Source organism: Mirounga leonina, unplaced genomic scaffold (assembly GCF_011800145.1).
Source record: "Mirounga leonina isolate KUSES-001 unplaced genomic scaffold, KU_Mleo_1.0 Mir_418, whole genome shotgun sequence".
Lineage (NCBI taxonomy): Eukaryota > Metazoa > Chordata > Mammalia > Carnivora > Phocidae > Mirounga > Mirounga leonina.
The window spans coordinates 6828903-6846603 of record NW_023270739.1 but is presented as its reverse complement, the minus strand read 5'-3'; the positions used below and the strand labels follow the sequence as shown (position 1 = coordinate 6846603).

The 17701-nt window shown below is 55.0% G+C and overlaps 1 protein-coding gene across 2 annotated transcripts in view; it reads right to left on the bottom strand.

Annotated features, from left to right (window-relative positions):
* Positions 1-17701, bottom strand: part of TMEM184B (transmembrane protein 184B) — a 45811-nt gene that overhangs the window by 10623 nt on the left and 17487 nt on the right. For both annotated transcript variants that reach the window (XM_034987523.1, XM_034987524.1), the window contains exons 2-3: positions 12202-12450; positions 11458-11623 (exon numbers count right to left, since the gene is read on the bottom strand). In XM_034987523.1, coding sequence (XP_034843414.1) covers positions 11458-11623; positions 12202-12393 — 358 coding nt within the window. In that variant the 5' untranslated portion in view covers positions 12394-12450. The remainder of the gene's footprint in view (positions 1-11457; positions 11624-12201; positions 12451-17701) is intronic.

Below are 17701 nucleotides of genomic sequence, written 5' to 3'. Positions count from 1 at the left end.
CACAAAGTTCCGGATCGCATGGGGGCATGGGGCCGGGCTCGCTGGGGCTGGGGTGTGTGTGTGTGTGTGACGGATCGGACTCTTACAACAAAACAGTAAAACATTCTCTAGAGGGATCTCAGTAGAAATTTTCGGCAGGAATGAGACAGGAGAACCTTCGTCCATTCAACCACTTAGAGTGGCAGGTTGATGCGCACACGACTGGAGGCTCCGGGGGCAGGTATGAAGGTGCACCAAATAGCGCACAAATGTGTGGGGAAGCCGGGCCAGCCCCCTCTGGATGCGGCTCTGTATCACCACAGACACACAACTCTGCCACAGCGATGGCCAGCACCGAAGTATGTTATAAATACAGCAATCCGCTGTGAGCGGTCTCCTGGTCAAAGGATTTCTGCGGGGTCAGCAAGATGAAGGCTGCGGCCTGCAGGGCGCTGGGAGCACAGGGACATGGGGGAGCAAGGATGGGGAGAGTGGAGAGCAGGAGGAGTGCGGCAGAGGGTGCAGGAGGAAGGGCAGGCCGAGAGCATGGGAACTCAAGAGCGTCCAGCAAAGGAGCGAGGGTCCAAATGGGGTCAGCGGACAGGAAGGGCAAGGGAGGAACCAGCGCCCCTGCAGACAGAGGGCTCCTTCTCATCTGACCCTGCTGTCCCCCTGAAGCACAGAGGCCTTCAAGGTTCTCGGTACAGCCCTGAGCCTGGCATTCAAGATTTTTCCAGAGTGACTTGGCCCCTGCCCACCCCTCGCATGGCCTTCCAGGCAACTAGATGCCCCTCTTTCCCAGCAGGTTATGATGCCCCCTCCGTGCTTTTCCCTTTGCTGATCCCACGGCCTGGGCCGCCCTTCCCTCCGTGTCACTGGTGCCCGTGAATCCCGTGAGACCCCCTGAGAAGTCTCTGGCCCCTACATGGAGGCTGGTGCGTTCTCACCCAGGGGATCGCTGATCTGCAGACGCTGTGCGGTGCTTCCTGCCCTGGAGCGTGGCTCGCACGATCCCTGACTGCTCTCTCGGGACTGTGGCCCCTGGAAGGGGGCCCACCTCTTCCCCAGAGCACAGCCACAGCACTCGGCACATACCAGGCACACCGTGAACGGGGGACTACCTTGAACTGGAGTGCACACAATCCTGCTGACAGAGCTATGGGCGAATGCTGGCCTTCAGCGATTTGGAAAGGAGTATTTTTGGGGTGCTGTATACCTAACCTATTACGGGCTCACACCTCCAGCTAGGGTGGGGGGCCCCAGGTAGCACCCTGTACCAACACGGCCCACAGCACCTACCACACTGTGCTGCGACCATCCCCCTACAGACATATAGTAGAGGGTTTGCCCCCGATTAGCTGGGAGCCTCTCTGTGCCTCAGTCTCCCTATCTGTTATATGGGGACAACAGAGGTACCTACCTTGCTAGGGGGGTTGAGTATGCAAAGTACTCAGAAGAGTGGCTGGTGCCATTTATCTGCTGGTCTTCCTCAGGGGCCACCGTCCCTTGATGGGGCTGACGACTGTGGACGCTGCCTGCCTGGCACGGAAGCAGCTCAGGAAATGGGGGGCCTGCAGCAATCTCCGCTGAGCTCCAAAGCACTCTTCAGTGACAAGAACTTTGGGGCATCGGGGGGGGGGGACGGCATCAAGCCAAATCTGATGTCAGCCTGCTGATAACCTTTGTCTAAAACCACACGAGGCCAAGTAGAACGGACGTGCCCATTCCAAGCCGGGTCCAGCTACACTGGCCAGTGGTACTTTCCAAAGACGGCCACACCCTGGGACACTGGCTCCCGTCTGCGGGGACATAGGGTCTTCCTCCCTCCCTTTGCATCGGGGGGACCGGCGTGACCACAGCATAAGTGCTACTCCAACGGGGCGCCTGGGTGGCTCAGTCGTTGGGCGTCTGCCTTCGGCTCAGGTCATGATCCCAGGGTCCCGGGATCGAGCCCCGCATCGGGCTCCCTGCTCCGCGGGGAGCCTGCTTCTCCCTCTCCCACTCCCCCTGCTTGTGTTCCCTCTCTCGCTGTCTCTCTCTGTCAAACAAATGAATAAAATCTTTAAAAAAAACAGCAAGTGCTGTCCAAGACATCTGACGCTGAGCTTAGAGGCCTCTTTCCTCTGGTTCTTTCTCTTGAGATGCCTGCCCTTGGACGCAGCCCCCATGCTTCAAGGAAGCCCAAGCCAGCCCATGTGGAGAGACTCCCCAGAGTGGCTCGTGCGGGGGGAACTGAGGCCCCCGCTGATGCCAGCAACAAGTGCCAGACGCACGAGCGAACCAGACTTCAGACCCCACCCCCAGCCGAGGGTCCCCCAGCGGAGGCCCAGAGAGCAGGGCAGAGGGACGGACTATCCGCACTGTGCCCGGTCCAAATTCCTGGACTGCACTATCCGTGAACAAAAGAAATGGTCGTTTTACACTAGTCTGCTTGGGGTGATTATTTATGCAGCCGGAGGAAATGTATACATGCACGTGTGTGGGTGTGTGCTGGTACGTCTATCTACATAACGTGTGTACGTATATACACGTGTGTGTGTTATATGCACATATATAAGGGGTGTGTGTATATGCTTGTATGTGTATATGATCTAAAACCACTCCTGGAGTTCCCAGGACATGCCATGAGCTCTCACACTCCGTGCTAGCATGTTCTGGTGCCTCTGCTAACTCCCAGGGGCAGGCCCTGCTGAGACGCCAGCTCTCCCTTGCCAATCCTCTGTCCACTGCCAGGCTCGCTCCACGCACCACGGTCCCGCTGTTGATCCGGCCGATCCTTCCCGTACAGGGGGCAGCATCATGAAGTGGGAAGCCTCAGACCCTGGATCCACACTGCTAGGGTGTCTGGATGGTGGCTCCACCACCTTGGAGCTGTGTGACCTCAGGCAGGCGTCTTAAGTGCACTGGGCCATGGTTTCCTCACCTATAAGCCAGGGATAACAGCAGCTCCTTCCTTGAGGAAAGGGGGGACGTGGGACTCCTTTGCTAATAAGGCTGAGCTCACACTGAGCTCACAAGCCACGGTGCGTTACCTGGTGTTCTTTCCAGACTGTAAACTCCTTGCCGGGCCTACTCCCGACTACCAGAGGGCCTGGCACTTTCACGCAATCAACACAGAAGAAATGAACAGACAGACATAGGCCTTAACTCGGGGTGAGGATTGGAGAGGCAGGGCAGGCACAAGGCCCGCACTCCGTCCGCGCCCACGGAGCCCACCTTTCCGCAAGCTGCGCAGACCAAACACCGGTCCCTAAAGACAAAACTCTCAAGAGAAGCCACAGGGGCCAAGGTTCATCAGCCCCCTTGTCCGGAACTGCCCTCCCAAGCCAGGCCGTCTTGCAATCCACGGCTGAGCATCCTTTCCTGTGCCACGACAGACGTCAGCACCCTCCTGAGTTACGGGGCTGAGCACTCTATCCCTATCCAGCTCTGCATTCAACCAGCCAGGATCATCCCACTATATCCATCTCAGTTCAAGGCTCTTGACCTTTTCCCAGTACCTCAGGCCCAGCCGGTCCCTAAGATACCGACTGCTGACAGTTTCCTTTAAAGAATCGTTAGTGAATCAATAGCGCATTCTCAGAGAAGGGAGACAAGACAGACTCTCCTTGAAATGACTCAAACAGCCCACATCAGCACCCCATTGACCATCTAGACAAATCAATCCCCTCCTAGGAAATTACAGAGCCAGGCAAAACACTAACCCCACCCCAGCAAGGCTGTTTACAACACACAACTCAACACACACTCCGGGAAGAAGCATGAAGACACGCGGCCCCGGGCACGAGAAGAACAAACATGCCCGTTGGAGGCCGGCGGTGGAGTGCAGTTCTTGGCCAGCAGCTTGTTGCCTGACTGCCCCTCTGACCACAGCTCCAGGCTGCTCCCCTGAGAGGCCCCAGAGACAAAGAATGACTCTCTGCCTCCCTATGTACTAACCACAGCTTGTGTGCTAGGCTCTGTGCTAGGCCCAGTGGATACATGAGTGACCAAGGGACCCACCAACCAGGCCCTCCGGTCTGGACAGGAGCATCCAGCAGGAGGGAAGGGATGGTCCTTCTCTCTCTCCTGCCCTGGGCAATAGAATTTTCTGTTCCATTCTAGATACCCAATCTTAAAGATTTATTTATTTATTTATTTTAGAGGGTGGGGAGAAGAGGTGCAGAGGGCAAGAGAGAATCTCAAGCAGATTCCCCACTGAGCGCTGAGCCCAATATGGGGCTTGATCCCAGGATCCTGAGATCATGACCTGAGCCAAAGCCAAGAGTCAGATGCTTAGCCGACTGAGCCACCCAGGTACCTCCCCAGATACCAAATCTTTTTTTTTTTTTTTTTTTTTAAGATTTTATTTATTTGACAGAGAGAGGGACAGAGAGGGAACACAAGCAGGGGCAGAGGAAGAGGGAGAAGCAGGCTTCCCGCAGAGCAAGGAGCCCAATGCGGGGCTTGATCCCAGGACCCCGGGATCATGACCTGAGCCGAAGGCAGATGCTCAATGACTGAGCCATCCAGGCGCCCCTCCCCACCCCCCGCAGATACCAAATCTTAAATGGACTAGGAACAAATGCACAAAATCAGGAGCAACAGACCAAGACGGGAGATGAAATGAGCATCGTACTGGAGCCTTAAGGCCTGGAGAAAAGACATTAGGGTCACTCTCTTCATATAAGGGGCACGACCTTATCCAGAGGGTCAGACAGGACCCACCTGGTCCCAGAGGCAGATCCTAGGCCTTCAGCCTAATATAAGAAACAATTGCCAACAGGCCATCTTCAGAGATGAAAGGTAGTGAGCTCTGTGCTGGGGGGAGCATGCAATCAGAGGCCGAGGGGCCTCTTAGCAGACATTATACAGGGGTTCTGAGAGGCTGAGTCTTTACAGGTCCCTTCTGACCCTGAGACTTGAGGCCTTCCTTCCTCACTGGCAGCATCTCTAACCCACAGCTGCCCGGACAGGAGGCTATAGTTCAAGAGGCTGCCGTCCACCCAGCCTCCCACCTGCGCCCCTGCAATGGGCACCTGTAACAGCACAGCCCCGAGGAGCCCCCAGGGCATCAGAGAGGATCCACCAAGAAGTGTGCTCTGGCCGTCCCTGCCAACAGCTCCCGGGGTCAGGAGTCCTCACAAGCTCCCCGCTACAGGTCAGACAGGCACATCTGTCTGTTCGTTCAATAACCCCTCCCTGGACGCCTGGGGTGGGCCACGCTCTGGGTGCAGAACCTCGGTGACCCTGGGTGCAACTGGCCATTCCAAGCTCACTTCCTCCACGTGCCTTCAGCACCTACAGATGGCCCCTGGGCCTGGCCTTCTCGGCGCACACAAATACTTTGGTCATCTGGAAAGATGTGGGGCCATTCCACGTGGCAGGTAATTCGAGGATGAGCCCAGAAAACTTAATTTTGACTACTCTGGATGGAAATCTTCTGTGCTCAGTCAACAGGGGCCTCAGAACATGCTTCCCCCTCTTTTTCCGGGATCACCAGGGACAGCAGCGGACACAACGGGCCACAGCCCTGGTGGGCCGGGGGGTCTGCCCTGAGCTGCTTCAATCCCTCCTCCCTCGTGGCCTGTCTGCCCTCTTGATCCCCGATCCTGCCTATTGCTGCTTCCTGCCACCCAGATCACTGTTCCTGACACCTCCTCTGATTGGTTTCCTCTCAATACCTTTCTTCATTCGGACGGACTGAGCTCTCGGAAGGGCCAGCTCTGTCGGCGACGGGGCCAGTGGCGGCACCCCGGCCTTTGGGTCTCGTGCGGCCCTGTGTCTGTGACCCTCAGCTGGGTTCCATTTATCCTGGCTTGTCCTCTCTCTCTGCCTTGGAAGATGCTTCACTTTGGGCCAGATTCCAGGCAGCGAGGCTTGTCCAAAATCTGAAGCGGGGTGAAGGCAGCCTCCTTCTTTAACTGTTTCATGTAAACTCTCCCTTCGTAGCCAGAGCTCACGCTCTTCCATGGGAGGACGCCGGTCTGCCCTCCTCCGCCCGACCTGACATGAGCCATTCTGGGGACCCAGAGACCCAGAGCTGCGTCTGGCCTCTGACAGGGACACTCTAGGTAATCTTAAGTTTCTTAGCCTACTCACATTCTTTTTTTCACGAGAACAAAGTGGGGATGATAATACACCCACCAGCTACCTGGGAGATGAGAATGAGCTAACAGTAAGGAAAAATATGCGGAAAAGCAAACACCACACAAACAGTATTCACAACACGGTGCCTGTGTGAAGCCACAGTTCAGTCGGTCTCCCTCCTCTGAACTCCGGCCCTCTGTATCCCCCTGACCACAGAGTTCCCCGGGGCTGTCTCAGAGATGTCTCTAGGGGCTACCCCTCGCCCTGAGCACCATCAGACACTCCCTGCATGCAGGTGGCTCGATCGGCCCTCCTCCGTCTACCTGCCCCGACGGCTCGTCCTCGTGCCATGTGGATTACAGCCCTTGTCAGATGGTAGAAAGGGGACCCTGGGTGAGCCGCTTACTTGTCTGAGACTCAGCCCCCTCCTTAGAAGACAGCACTCCTGCCACCAAAAGGCAGGATTTAGTACTACTCGCTACCCCCCTTCCCTGCTGAAAGGTGAACAAATGGGGGGGATGGGCACAAGCCTTTGCTCACAAGAGGGACAGCACCAGGGGCAGCAGACCAGAGATGCTGACCATAGCTCTGGAAGATGCAGTGTGGTCACTGACCCAGGGAACGGGGGGAGCCAACGAGAACCCTGGGAAACCCCAAAACCAGACGCACCAGGCAGTCTTGAGGGCTGAGGGTGCGAACAGGAACCTCAGCTCCAAGTCTCCACGCGGAGCTACTGGGTTTTCACTCTCAAGACAGTTGAGACAGTTGTGTCCTAGAGAACATGGCTCAGCTGAGGGCAATGAGGACATGTGCACAAAGTGGACGAGGCCTGAATGCCCCATCCGCTCCCTCAACTCAGCCTGCCCAGCTTTTGCCTCCCAGGCTGGAGATGAGAACATTATTCTCCAGGGAAATAGGCCCAGAATCAAAAGGTCCTCATTTGGTGCCTGCCCCTATCACTGCATAAAACTGGCAGGGTCACATCACGTGCCCCGTCACCCAGATGGGAGGCCCAGCAGTTTTGAGCCCCATTCTTAAACACAAAAATAGCCAAGGACACTAGACATTTGAGGAGAGCTTCCGACACAAAGGTCAAAGACCAAAGCCAACAGACGAAAGGAGCTCAGGAGGCAGAGATAACGCAGGGAGCAGAAGAAAACTGTAATTAGCATCCCCAGAAAGAGAAGAGGAGATACTCTACCCAATACCAAGAACGGGGGCTCAAAACAAAAAAGGACAGGGAAGAGGTCCTGACATTCTACAACATGATAAAACAAAAAACAAAAACAAAAGACCTTTGATACAGAAGCTCAAGGGTAAAGATTTAAAAAAATAAATAAAGCTCCTGGAAAGCAGAGCAAAAAAAGAGTTGGAAAATTATAAAGAAAATGTGAGGCTCCATCCAGAAGTGCAACATCCTACAACAGGAATTCCAGAATGGCAGGATAAAGTGGAGGGGAAGAAATTATGGAAGAAACATATAAGAAAATTTCCCAGAACCTCAGGACAAAGGATCAGACTCTAGCAGACTTTCCCAAAACAACACTGGAAGCTAGAAGACAGGGGAAAACATGCCTTCAAAATTCAGAGGGAGGATGATTTCCAACTTAGAACTGAATTCCCATCAAACTCCAAATAGGATAATATAGTAAAAATATTTGAAGGTAATTTTCAGATTGAAAAAAAAAAAACAAAAAACCCAGAACTCTCATGCTTGCTTTTTGCCATGAAGCTCCTGGAAGATATGGACTGACCAAAAAGGGAGAGCAAACCACAGACGAGGAAAAAAACGGCATCCAGGGAACAGGTGATTCAGCACAAGAGAGGTGAGCAGGCGTCCCAGGATGATGGTGAGGAGAAGACCAAGAGGCCAGAAAGCAGCCAGACCAGAGCAGGAAGACCAGGGCTCAGGGGAGACCCAGAGCTAACAGATACGCCCATGTGTCTGACGGCGTGGAGAAGGGTTTCTCTCTTCTAGCCAATTTAAGCATTTGGGAATAAATTAATGATAGATACACAGAAAGCAGAGCGAACCCAAAAGCAAGGTAAGCAATAACCAGAGGAAAACAAAAAGTTACACAGGGAAATGTCGGCCTGGGACACTACAGGGTTCAGCTCTGATCAGTATTTACAGACAGGTGATAATGCAAACACTGAACACAGACTGCGAAAAACTGTGGTCTAGTCACAATGAAAAGATGAAGAGAGAATTCTGTGTGTGTGTGTGTGTGTATGGGGTTGGGGGGAAGATGACCTAAGTCAAAGCTTTCTACAACTGGAGGTCACTATGGAACCCTATCTGAAATTGAAAAATCAAGAACCAAGAGTATAAGCAATTTTTAGGTTATTCTAGGAAAAAAAAAAGTTTGAAGAGTTGAAAATACAATGAACTTGGGAGTGAGGAAGAGTTAGGGCGATTTTGTGTTTCAACCGTGTGCGCTAGTACCTGAATGAGAGTAAAATTTAGTTGTAATTTCGTCAAAGAGAAAAACAAATGTTTGCGCGGCGCCCAGCGAGAGCCCGGCTGCCCGGCTCTGCAATTGGGGTCCTCCAGCACAGCCTGGCTCCTGATCTCCCTTCTGCCCCTCCCGGGTCTTGGGACACCAAGAAGGAAGGGTGGGGTGGGTTGGGAGGGGAACGAAGGGGGGGGCTCTTTTTTAATTTTAAGGGAAGACCCTCCATCCCCAACTCTGCAGGGGCAGGTCCTGCAGATGAAAGGACAAGGGGGGGCGTCCCAGAGGCTGAGCAGAGCTGCAGAAAAGGGTGAGGCGAGGGCCAAGCCCACCAACTCAGACACGAAAAGCTGGTGAACTCTGGGGCAGCCTGAACTCCCCTGCAGCTGCTGTGCTGTTTGTAAACTCCCCGGGAGAGGCGGAGAGGCCAGGGGATAACAGTGTTGCTAGGAGACATGCTTAGCAGGGAGGCAGACTTCTTACCAGGACCTCTAAGTGGACTAAGAGGAAGGTTGGGACAGGTGGGGCCTGAACAAAGAGGCTTCTGGAGTGGGGGGACCCAGCCAACCATCTGCTGCCGCCTCTGGGGCACAGAGTGAGGATAGTACAGACCGTGCCCCACTTTGCCAGGCACCCCGGTCTTCGGGCCCCACAGAGAAGGGAGACCACACAGGAGAGGATCCTCCTTGGCAGGGAATAGCTCTGTGCTTCTGAGGGAATCAGTGGGCAGAGGCTGCTCCTGGGCCCCCATCTGCGACTGGCAACATGACTGGAAAAGGATTCTCAACACTAGTATGTGCAGCTCCCCAGAAACCCAGAAGTTTCCCTGGACCCTGCTGCCTCCAGGGACATCAGGCATTAGAGCCCCAGTTCCGCCCAGAGCAGGTCCCCACCTGGCCTCAGTATTCTCACCCGGCAGAGCCAAGCAGGGAACCCAGCTGGGAGTTCGATGAGGCCCCCTGCGAATGTAAGGTGCACAGCAGGTGTGTGATAAAGTCCCTTATTCATTCAGAAATTCTGGACTGAGTGAGCACCTGGCAGGTGCCTGGCTCTGCGGACACGGGCTCTCTGCCTGTCCCTGCGCCTGCGGAGTTAAGTCCTCTCGGGGAGACGACAGCAAAGTAGGCACCGTGCTGTGTGTGCCGCCGAGCTCAGGCCGTGAGGACGCGTGCAGGGTGCCGGGAGAGAAGCAACAGCAGAAGCCGTTCCCAGGAGACACCAGAGTCAGGACAAAGGAGAAGGAGCGGGCCAAGAAGAGCCTTCTAGACACTGGGGAAACACCCGATGGCCCCACTGGAGAAGAGGACAGTGTGGCTGGAGGGGCAGGTGAGGGTGAGGCCCTTGGCTGGAGGGGGGTGTGGGGGGCAGTGCGCTCTGGCGGGCGCCTGCATTTCCTGGCCAAGGCATAAGGCATTTCCCGTGCCCTGAGAGGCCTCAGGGACACGCGGGTTCAAAGTGGGACAGGAAGAGAGGCTCCAGCTTCTGTGGGGATGAGCATGCTGTACCCCAATATCCACAGAGCCCAGGGCCCAAGGCAAAGCCCCCCCAGGGTTGGGGAAGAGGACAACTGGTCGTGGTCAGGGCTGTCCTGCCTCAACATAGGGAACCGCGACATCTGGTCACTCTACCTGAAGCCAGCAGTGCAGACAGGGGAGGAAACAGGAAAATGCATGACCTTGAGAGGAGGAGGGGGATGTCAGAGCAGGGATCTCGAATTCAAGGACCCCTCCTCCCAGCCCTGCTGGCCTGTGCAGGCCCAGGCACTGTGGGCCTGTGACCTGTCTTAAGGGCTCTGGCCTCTCCCTCCTTCACCCGCCCTCCACAGAGAGATGTTCTAACCTGCAATTTCCAGTTGTGTCATATTCTTGTGCACCAACAGTAAAAAAGAAAATCTAGGGCGCCTGGGTGGCTCAGTTGGTTAAGCGTCTGCCTTCAGCTCAGGTCATGATCCCAGGGTCCTGGGATCGAGCCCCGCATCGGGCTCCCTGCTCAGGGGGAAGCCTGCTTCTCCCTCTCCCACTCCCCCTGCTTGTGTTCCTGCTCTCGCTATGTCTCTCTCTGTCAAAAAAATAAATAAAATCTTTAAAAAAAAAAAAAAGAAAATCTAAATTTCTCCATGTACCCTGCAAGGCCGTGCACATCATGTCCTTCCTTCCCAGTGCCATTCCGTCTCCAGCCGCCAGCCTCTCCTCTGGCTGTGGCCAGCCCCCAGCCCAGCTCCCCCTACCTCCCAATTCCTCCCGGGCCCTGTGCATTAGCTCTCCTGGCTGCCTGGGATGCTCACCCCAGCAGCCTCAAGCTCTAGGTCTCTGCTCCCTGTGTCTGCGGCTGGGCCCCGGGGAGAGCTGCCCGGTCCCGTGGTGACTGGCCAGGCAGGCAGCTGGGGGCTGGCTTTCCTCCTTGCCACCCAGCGCCCAGCCGAGGGCCTGGCCCTCCCCACAGAGCAGCTGATGTCTCCACACCGAACACGGGACCCGAAGCCCGCGAAAAGCAGGGAGTCGCCTTCTTGGGTGGCACAGCAGAGCCTGCTCCCGGGACAAAGCCCTCAGGATTAAGGCACGTGGGGAGGGAGCCTCACCCCTGCCACTGCCTCGCCATGGGCCCCGGATAAGCCCCTGACCCATCTGTACCTGGGGTTTCTGTCTACAAACAGACAGCTTCTTCACTGCTCACCCTGATCAGAGACGCCAGGCTGAGAAATGAGGCACAGGGGGAGGGTCCCTGCTTGCAGGTGTCCCTACAGGTGTCGTGGGAGCCCTGTGGCCAAGTGCTACACACGTGCCGTCACCTCTCAGCGGGGGCCCAGACGGGAACCCTGAAGTGGGTAGAGAAGCGAGGGGCAGCCCCCCCGGGGGAGCCCGGGCCGCGGGGCTTCTGGCTCCCAGACCCCGGCGGGAAGGGTGTGCACCCAGCCAGCGCCCCCGGCGCCCCGCCCCAGCCCGCGCGCCGTCCTCACCCTCGTAGCAGTCCCGCACAGTGCCGAAGTACACGTAGTACTGGTCGTTGGTGAAGAAGAGGAGGCTGAGCCAGGAGTCGAAGGCGTAGATGGGCACGATGAAGAGGATGCGGACGATGTAGCGCTGCTCGTTGGGGCAGCTGTAGCAGCGCAGGTGCATGTAGATCTGGGGGCAGACGGGGGCAGGCTCAGCCGGGGACCCGACCGGGGCAGCCCGCCTGCCACCTGCCACCCTCCCACTCCGTGGCTGAGGGGACGGACGGACGCGCTCTGCTGTCCAGCTCTGCCGCGTCCTCGTGCTGTGGCCGATCCTCAACCCTGAGCCTCAGCCCCTCCTCGGCGATGAAACCCCCACCACGAAGCTGTTCTGAACATCAGACCAGAGGGGGCAGAAAGCTCGTCGGGTGTGTTCAGGGGGCCCGGGCCAGCGTCACAGACACGGGGCCCAAGACTCTATGGACCCAGGCAAGAATGGCCGGGGAATCCAGCGTTGCGACAAGCTCCCCGGGGAGCCGAGCGCACAGCCAGTTGGGGAACCTCGGGCGAGCGGCACAGAGGAGGCCCTCGATAGATACGCAGGTCTCCTCGCCACCTTCTACCAGGTGGAGCCCCCAGATGCAGGTTATTACCACAGCACAGCCTGGCCTGGTCTAATACTCTGTGGGGACTGGAAAGCCTCTCAGGATCCTTCCAGAGGGTTTTCCGTGGCTCTCTGACCCAAGGGCCCGGGACTGGCCTGGGTACCTGGTGGCAGGTGATGAGCAGGGCCGTCCAGACAAAGAACCCGGAAATGGCCTGCGCCGCGGTTGTCATCAGGAACACGGGCTGCTCCATGGCCGTGGGGCTGCCCTCAGGGATCACAGACACACTGGGCGACGCTGCCATGGTCGTGGGCGACGCTGGATCCGGGGCCAGTGCGGCCCCCCTCACCGTCATGGTGCCTGGCAGCCAGGGGTCCCTGAGACAAACCCTTGCGGTAAGCGATGAGCTGGCCTAAAGAGAAGAAACCACAGTGTTAGCCTCCTTCCCAGGTGAGTGGCAGCGTGGCGAACAATCTTCTGGGCCTCTATATCCACCTTCAGATTGTAACTGGACACTGACCACGTGTGTCCCAGCCCAGCCGCTATGAAGGTCCCAGCCCCTACCGTGTCTCCCCTGGATTTGTGAAACAGGCGCCTGAGCGGTCTCTCTGCTTCTGCCTTGGCCCCTATTGTCCAGTCCCCACACGGAAGCCACACAGGCTTCTAGGACGTTCGCCAGACTGGGCCCCCCTCTGCTCAAAGCTCCCCAGTCGCTGCCAGCTGGTTCGAAGTATAAGCTGCTGTCCGTACAATGGCCCACAAGACTGCCCGGCGGCTCCCCACGGCTCTCGTCTCCCACGATTCCCACCAGGAGCCTCCACTCCGACCACGCGGACCTCCTGCAGCTCCTCCATCTCGCCGGCCTGCTCCTGCCCCCAGGCCTCTGCACCCCTGCACGGGCTGTCGGCCACACAGCTCACGTCTACACTTCCCCCAGGTCTCTGCCCGGACCACCCGCTCCCGCAAGATGACACCGCCCCCGCCCCGGGCACTCCCGACCCCGCCACTCTGGGGCTTTTCCCCACAGCGCTCCTTCCTGCCTGACTCCCTCTGGCAAAGTGTATGTTTACTCATATATTTATTAACTGCCTCCTTCACCAGAACATAAGCTCCCTGAGGGCCAGGGGGCTCCGCTCTGCTCACAGCACCGGTCACACAGCAGGTGCTCAGCAAACATCTGCTGGGTCTGCGCATCTCCACACTTCCCCATTGAGCAAGACCACTTTATCGCTTTCTCTCTTCAGAGGGCTGTGCCTTTTCTTTCCCGTTTCTCCCCAACTTCCCTGAGGGCCGGCCCCCATTCTTCATCTTCCATCTGTGCTGTTCTGGAGACTCTGTGGCCCACACCTTCAAATTGCTCTTTTAATTCAGTTTTCTGTATCCCTCTTCCTAAAATCCTGCCCCCTACGCTTCCCCCAAGCAGAGACTTCTATCCACATCACACGCCGCTGTGCTTCTCTGTGACAGGTGGCTCTGTCCCTTGCTCGTGTGTTTATCTGCCGGAGGCTGTCCGCTCTCTGAGGCAAGACCGCATTTCTGTCTTTCAATCCCCAGCACCAAGCTCAGCACCAAAGCCATTTATAATATTTACTTTGTTACCTATTGATTTTCAGTCCTTATTTTAAAAATCAGAGGTATTTTACAGAGAAGCACACAGAGATGAGGAAACTGGCATACAGAGATTCTGGGTGGGAAAATAACAATGGGAGCGGGTGGGACACAGGCTGGCCTTCTAGGGTCCTAGGGTCCCATCCAGTTGCCCCACGCAGGCTCTCTGTCCACTGCTTTTCCCAATGGCAACTTCAAGAGCCATGGTTAACAAATGAACAATTTCACATTAAAAATTAACCCAGATGCCCCCATGGAAGAGCTGCCGTCAAGGTAGTAAAGCGACTCCTGGGAGGCTGGTCACTGCTGTGCCCAAGGCCATCCGAGCCCCACGGCCCTGACAGGTGTCCCTTTCAGTTCTGCCAGCTATCAACGGGCTGGTCGGCACCACCCCGGAGCCTCTGGTCACCCTTCGGCAGAGGCTCTGGGAGACTAAGCTGCAGGGTGACCAGAGGATCCGCTGACTGAGGCAGAGAGTGTGGACACCGGGAGGGTGCTCTGGCCGCAGCCCAGGTCCGAGCTCTACCACCAACCAGCCGTGTGTCCCCCACACAGTTCTGCTGGGCCCTGGAGGGTCTCTGCCAGAAAAACAGCCAAGCCTCCAAACCTGACCATCTCAGCCTGAGCCCGAGGTCAGGCCAGATGACCTCTCACAGTCCCTTCCAAGTCCCAGTTGATATTCTCAGCCAGAACATACCGGCTTCTGGGGTGCACCCAGGCCTACAGCCCGACCCTGGATGAAGAGGCTCTTTGCCTACTGTGTCCCCAAGCTCCTGGCTTTGCCCCCGGCCCGCCTCTCATGTCTCCAGCATCCCCTGTCCCCATCTGCACATCTGCTCTTAGCTGTAAGTTTTGACCCTAGGAAAGCCCTTTGCATTTCTATTTTCCTGTGAAAATAAATGATCTCTAACACACTGACCAAGAGATGAAACTAGATTTAAAATCCAAAGTGGAGAAGGCATCTATATAAAGAAACTCAAAACTGGAGAAGGTGTCTATATAAAGACTGGTGGCGAGCTCTGAGAAAGAACCAGTGACAAGTCTAAGAATAGCTCCTGTAAGGATCGTTGCAAAATTGGAAACCAGTGCCAGAAATACTTCTTTAAAAAAGAAGATTTGGGTTGTAAACCATCATCTTTGTCTATCATCCCAAATTAAATGAATAAACACAGGGAATTGGGGGGGGGGGGCGCCTAGAGGAAATACAAATCCTCCTAAATCTCCAGCTTCCAAGCACAGGCAGGCCGGTGTGTCAAAGGCTGTTTTGTTGGCCACTGAGGGCAGCGTTGGGAGGCCCGGCCCGGGGGCACCGCTGAGCTGACCCTGCCCACGGGGAGGGGACCTGCGCCCAGGAGGCTCCTCGGCTGTGGAAGCTGGGTGAAGGCTAGAGGCCCGGCTTCTTCCTAGGGCTCTGCTCACTGCCACTCAAGCACCACGCCCCCCCCCCCCCCCCCCCCCCCCAGCCCAGAGAGACACTGGCATGCAGAGTTCTCTCGCATTTTCCCCATGTAGGTCAATTAGCTTACAGGCAAGAGAGCCATTCAGAGAGGGTGGGTGACTTGCCCCCGAAATCAGGGATGGGACTCGAACTCAGGTCCTATAAACACATTGTCAGCCCCGCGCGAGCGGCCCCTCCGGCTCCAGAGCCTCCTTCCAAGAGCCAGTCCTGTCCTGGCAGGCCCGAGACCCTCGTTGCAGAAAGGGGAGGGAGGTCCTCTGCAGGGAGGGGCAGCCGATGCTGGAAGGGCTCTCCGGCCTGACAGTGCTCGCCAGGCTTCTGGGTTTACTAGCTCTTTACCTGACTCCGGGCAGCGCTCCTGGCTTACACACTGTTTTCCCAAGCATCATCCCATGTTTTTTTTACACAGCAACTTTGAACTAAGTAATATTAACTGCATCCGAGAGATGAGGAAAATGATGTGGAGATTGGCTTTACCACCCCCCAGGTAACACCAAATGATTCGAGGGTTTTCATAATACCCCCCCAAAATACGTGAAGCAACATTCTGACTCATGGACGCGCGGCCCCTGGCATGAAAGAACAGCAGGTGAGGACAGCATCTCCGAGGCCGTCGATCGCAGGGGCTTGCCTTGCTCCCAGGGCCCAGGGCAGCACACAATGCTGGACCCTGCCGACTGTTCACAGCCTGTGTGCTGGGGGCGGGGGACGGATACTGGGGTCCTGCCCTCTCACCCTTGGGCGGCATCGACGGCCTTGGCCAAGGCTGGGGGGAAGGTCAGGGAAGGCTTCAAAGTGGCAGGGACTTTGGGACAGGGTGTTTAAGTAGCATGACCAGGCTTCAGCTTTGAGGTCACCCAACAGGATTCCTGCCAGACCCCACCATCTGCTAGCTTGGACAAGTGACTTCATCTCTAAGAACCTCCGTTTCCCCATCTATAATACCTCAGGGTAACTACAGAATGGCTGAGGGCGTGTTCTACTTTACAGAAGTCCTGTTAATGAATAGACAGAATAATAAAATAATAGAATAAGAATGATCATTTTGCAACTCCTAATACAAATACTGGACATAGATATCGATATGATAAAACCCCTAGCCAACAGGCAGTCTGGGCAAGTCCAACTCTGAACGCACAGTCAAGATCACCAACATGGGGCTGCGAGAAGTTTCCAGCCTCCTGATGGGATGCACATGGCACCACCTAAGAAGGACTCTTGCCCAAAAAGTGAAATGGGATCAAAACAAGCCTCCAGAGCTACTACCGGTAGCCGGGAAATATAGAGGGTAGTGGGACAGACTAAATGATATCATGAGGACGCAGCAGCCAAATCTAGACTACAGGACAGTCTATAGGACAAACGACCTAGTTTCACCAACAAATCAGTGGCTTATAAACGAAGGTGCTTGAGGGGCTGTTACAGAATAAAGACTCCAGAGACACAACTAAACGCAACATGTGGACTTTGTTGGGTCCTAATGCTAACAAACCAATGATGAAAAGATGTCCTTGAGATAGATAACACACAGGAATTCTTGTCAGTTTCATTAGGTGTGATCATGGCATGGCGGGTACATAAACGTCCTTATCAATGGAGGAAGAATCATCTTTTCGGTAAACAGTACTGGAACAACTGGACATCCAGAGGCAAAAAAGAACGAACCTTAACCTACACCTTCACACCATATACAAAATTTAATTCTAAATGGATCACAGATTTAAATGTAAAATGCAAGACTATAAACTTTTAGAAGACACATACCTAACAAATGGCGAGCATCTAGAGTACAGCAAGAATGCTCAAGCTCAACCGTAAAAAGATAATACAATTAGGGGCGCCTGGGTGGCTCAGTTGGTTAAGCAACTGCCTTTGGCTCAGGTCATGATCCTGGAGTCCCGGGATCGAGTCCCGCATCGGACTCCCTGCTCAGCGGGGAGTCTGCTTCTCCCTCTGATCCTCCCCCTCTCATGCTCTCTGTCTCCCATTCTCTCTCTCAGATAAATAAATAAAAAATCTTAAAAAAAAAAAAGATAATACAATTAGAAAATGGGCAAAAGACATGAATGGACATTCCACTCAAGAAGGATACATGGACAATAAACACATAAACAGCAGTTCAACATTGTTAGCAATTAGGGAAATGCAAACTAAAACCACAAGACATCACTATATACATATCAATACAAAATAGAGACAATATCAAAAGCTGGCAAAGGTGCAGGGAAACTGGCTCTTGCGTTCATTCCTGGTAGGAATATAAAATGGTAAGCCACTCTGGAAAACAGTTTGGTACTTTCTTACAAAACTAACACAGCATTTACCATACAACCCAGTAATCACTCTTAGACGTTTATCCTACAGAAATGAAAACATATGCTCACACAAAACCCTATATACTTATGTCCACCGCAGCTGTATTTGTTAATTGCCAAAACCTGGAAACAATCAACATGTCCTTCAACAGGCAAAAGGTTAAACTCCAGTACGTCCAGATCATGGACTACTACTCAGCAATAAAAAGCAACAAACTATTGATACAGGCAGAAATCTGGACGGAGCTCAAGGGCATTCCGTTGAGTGAGAATAGCCAATT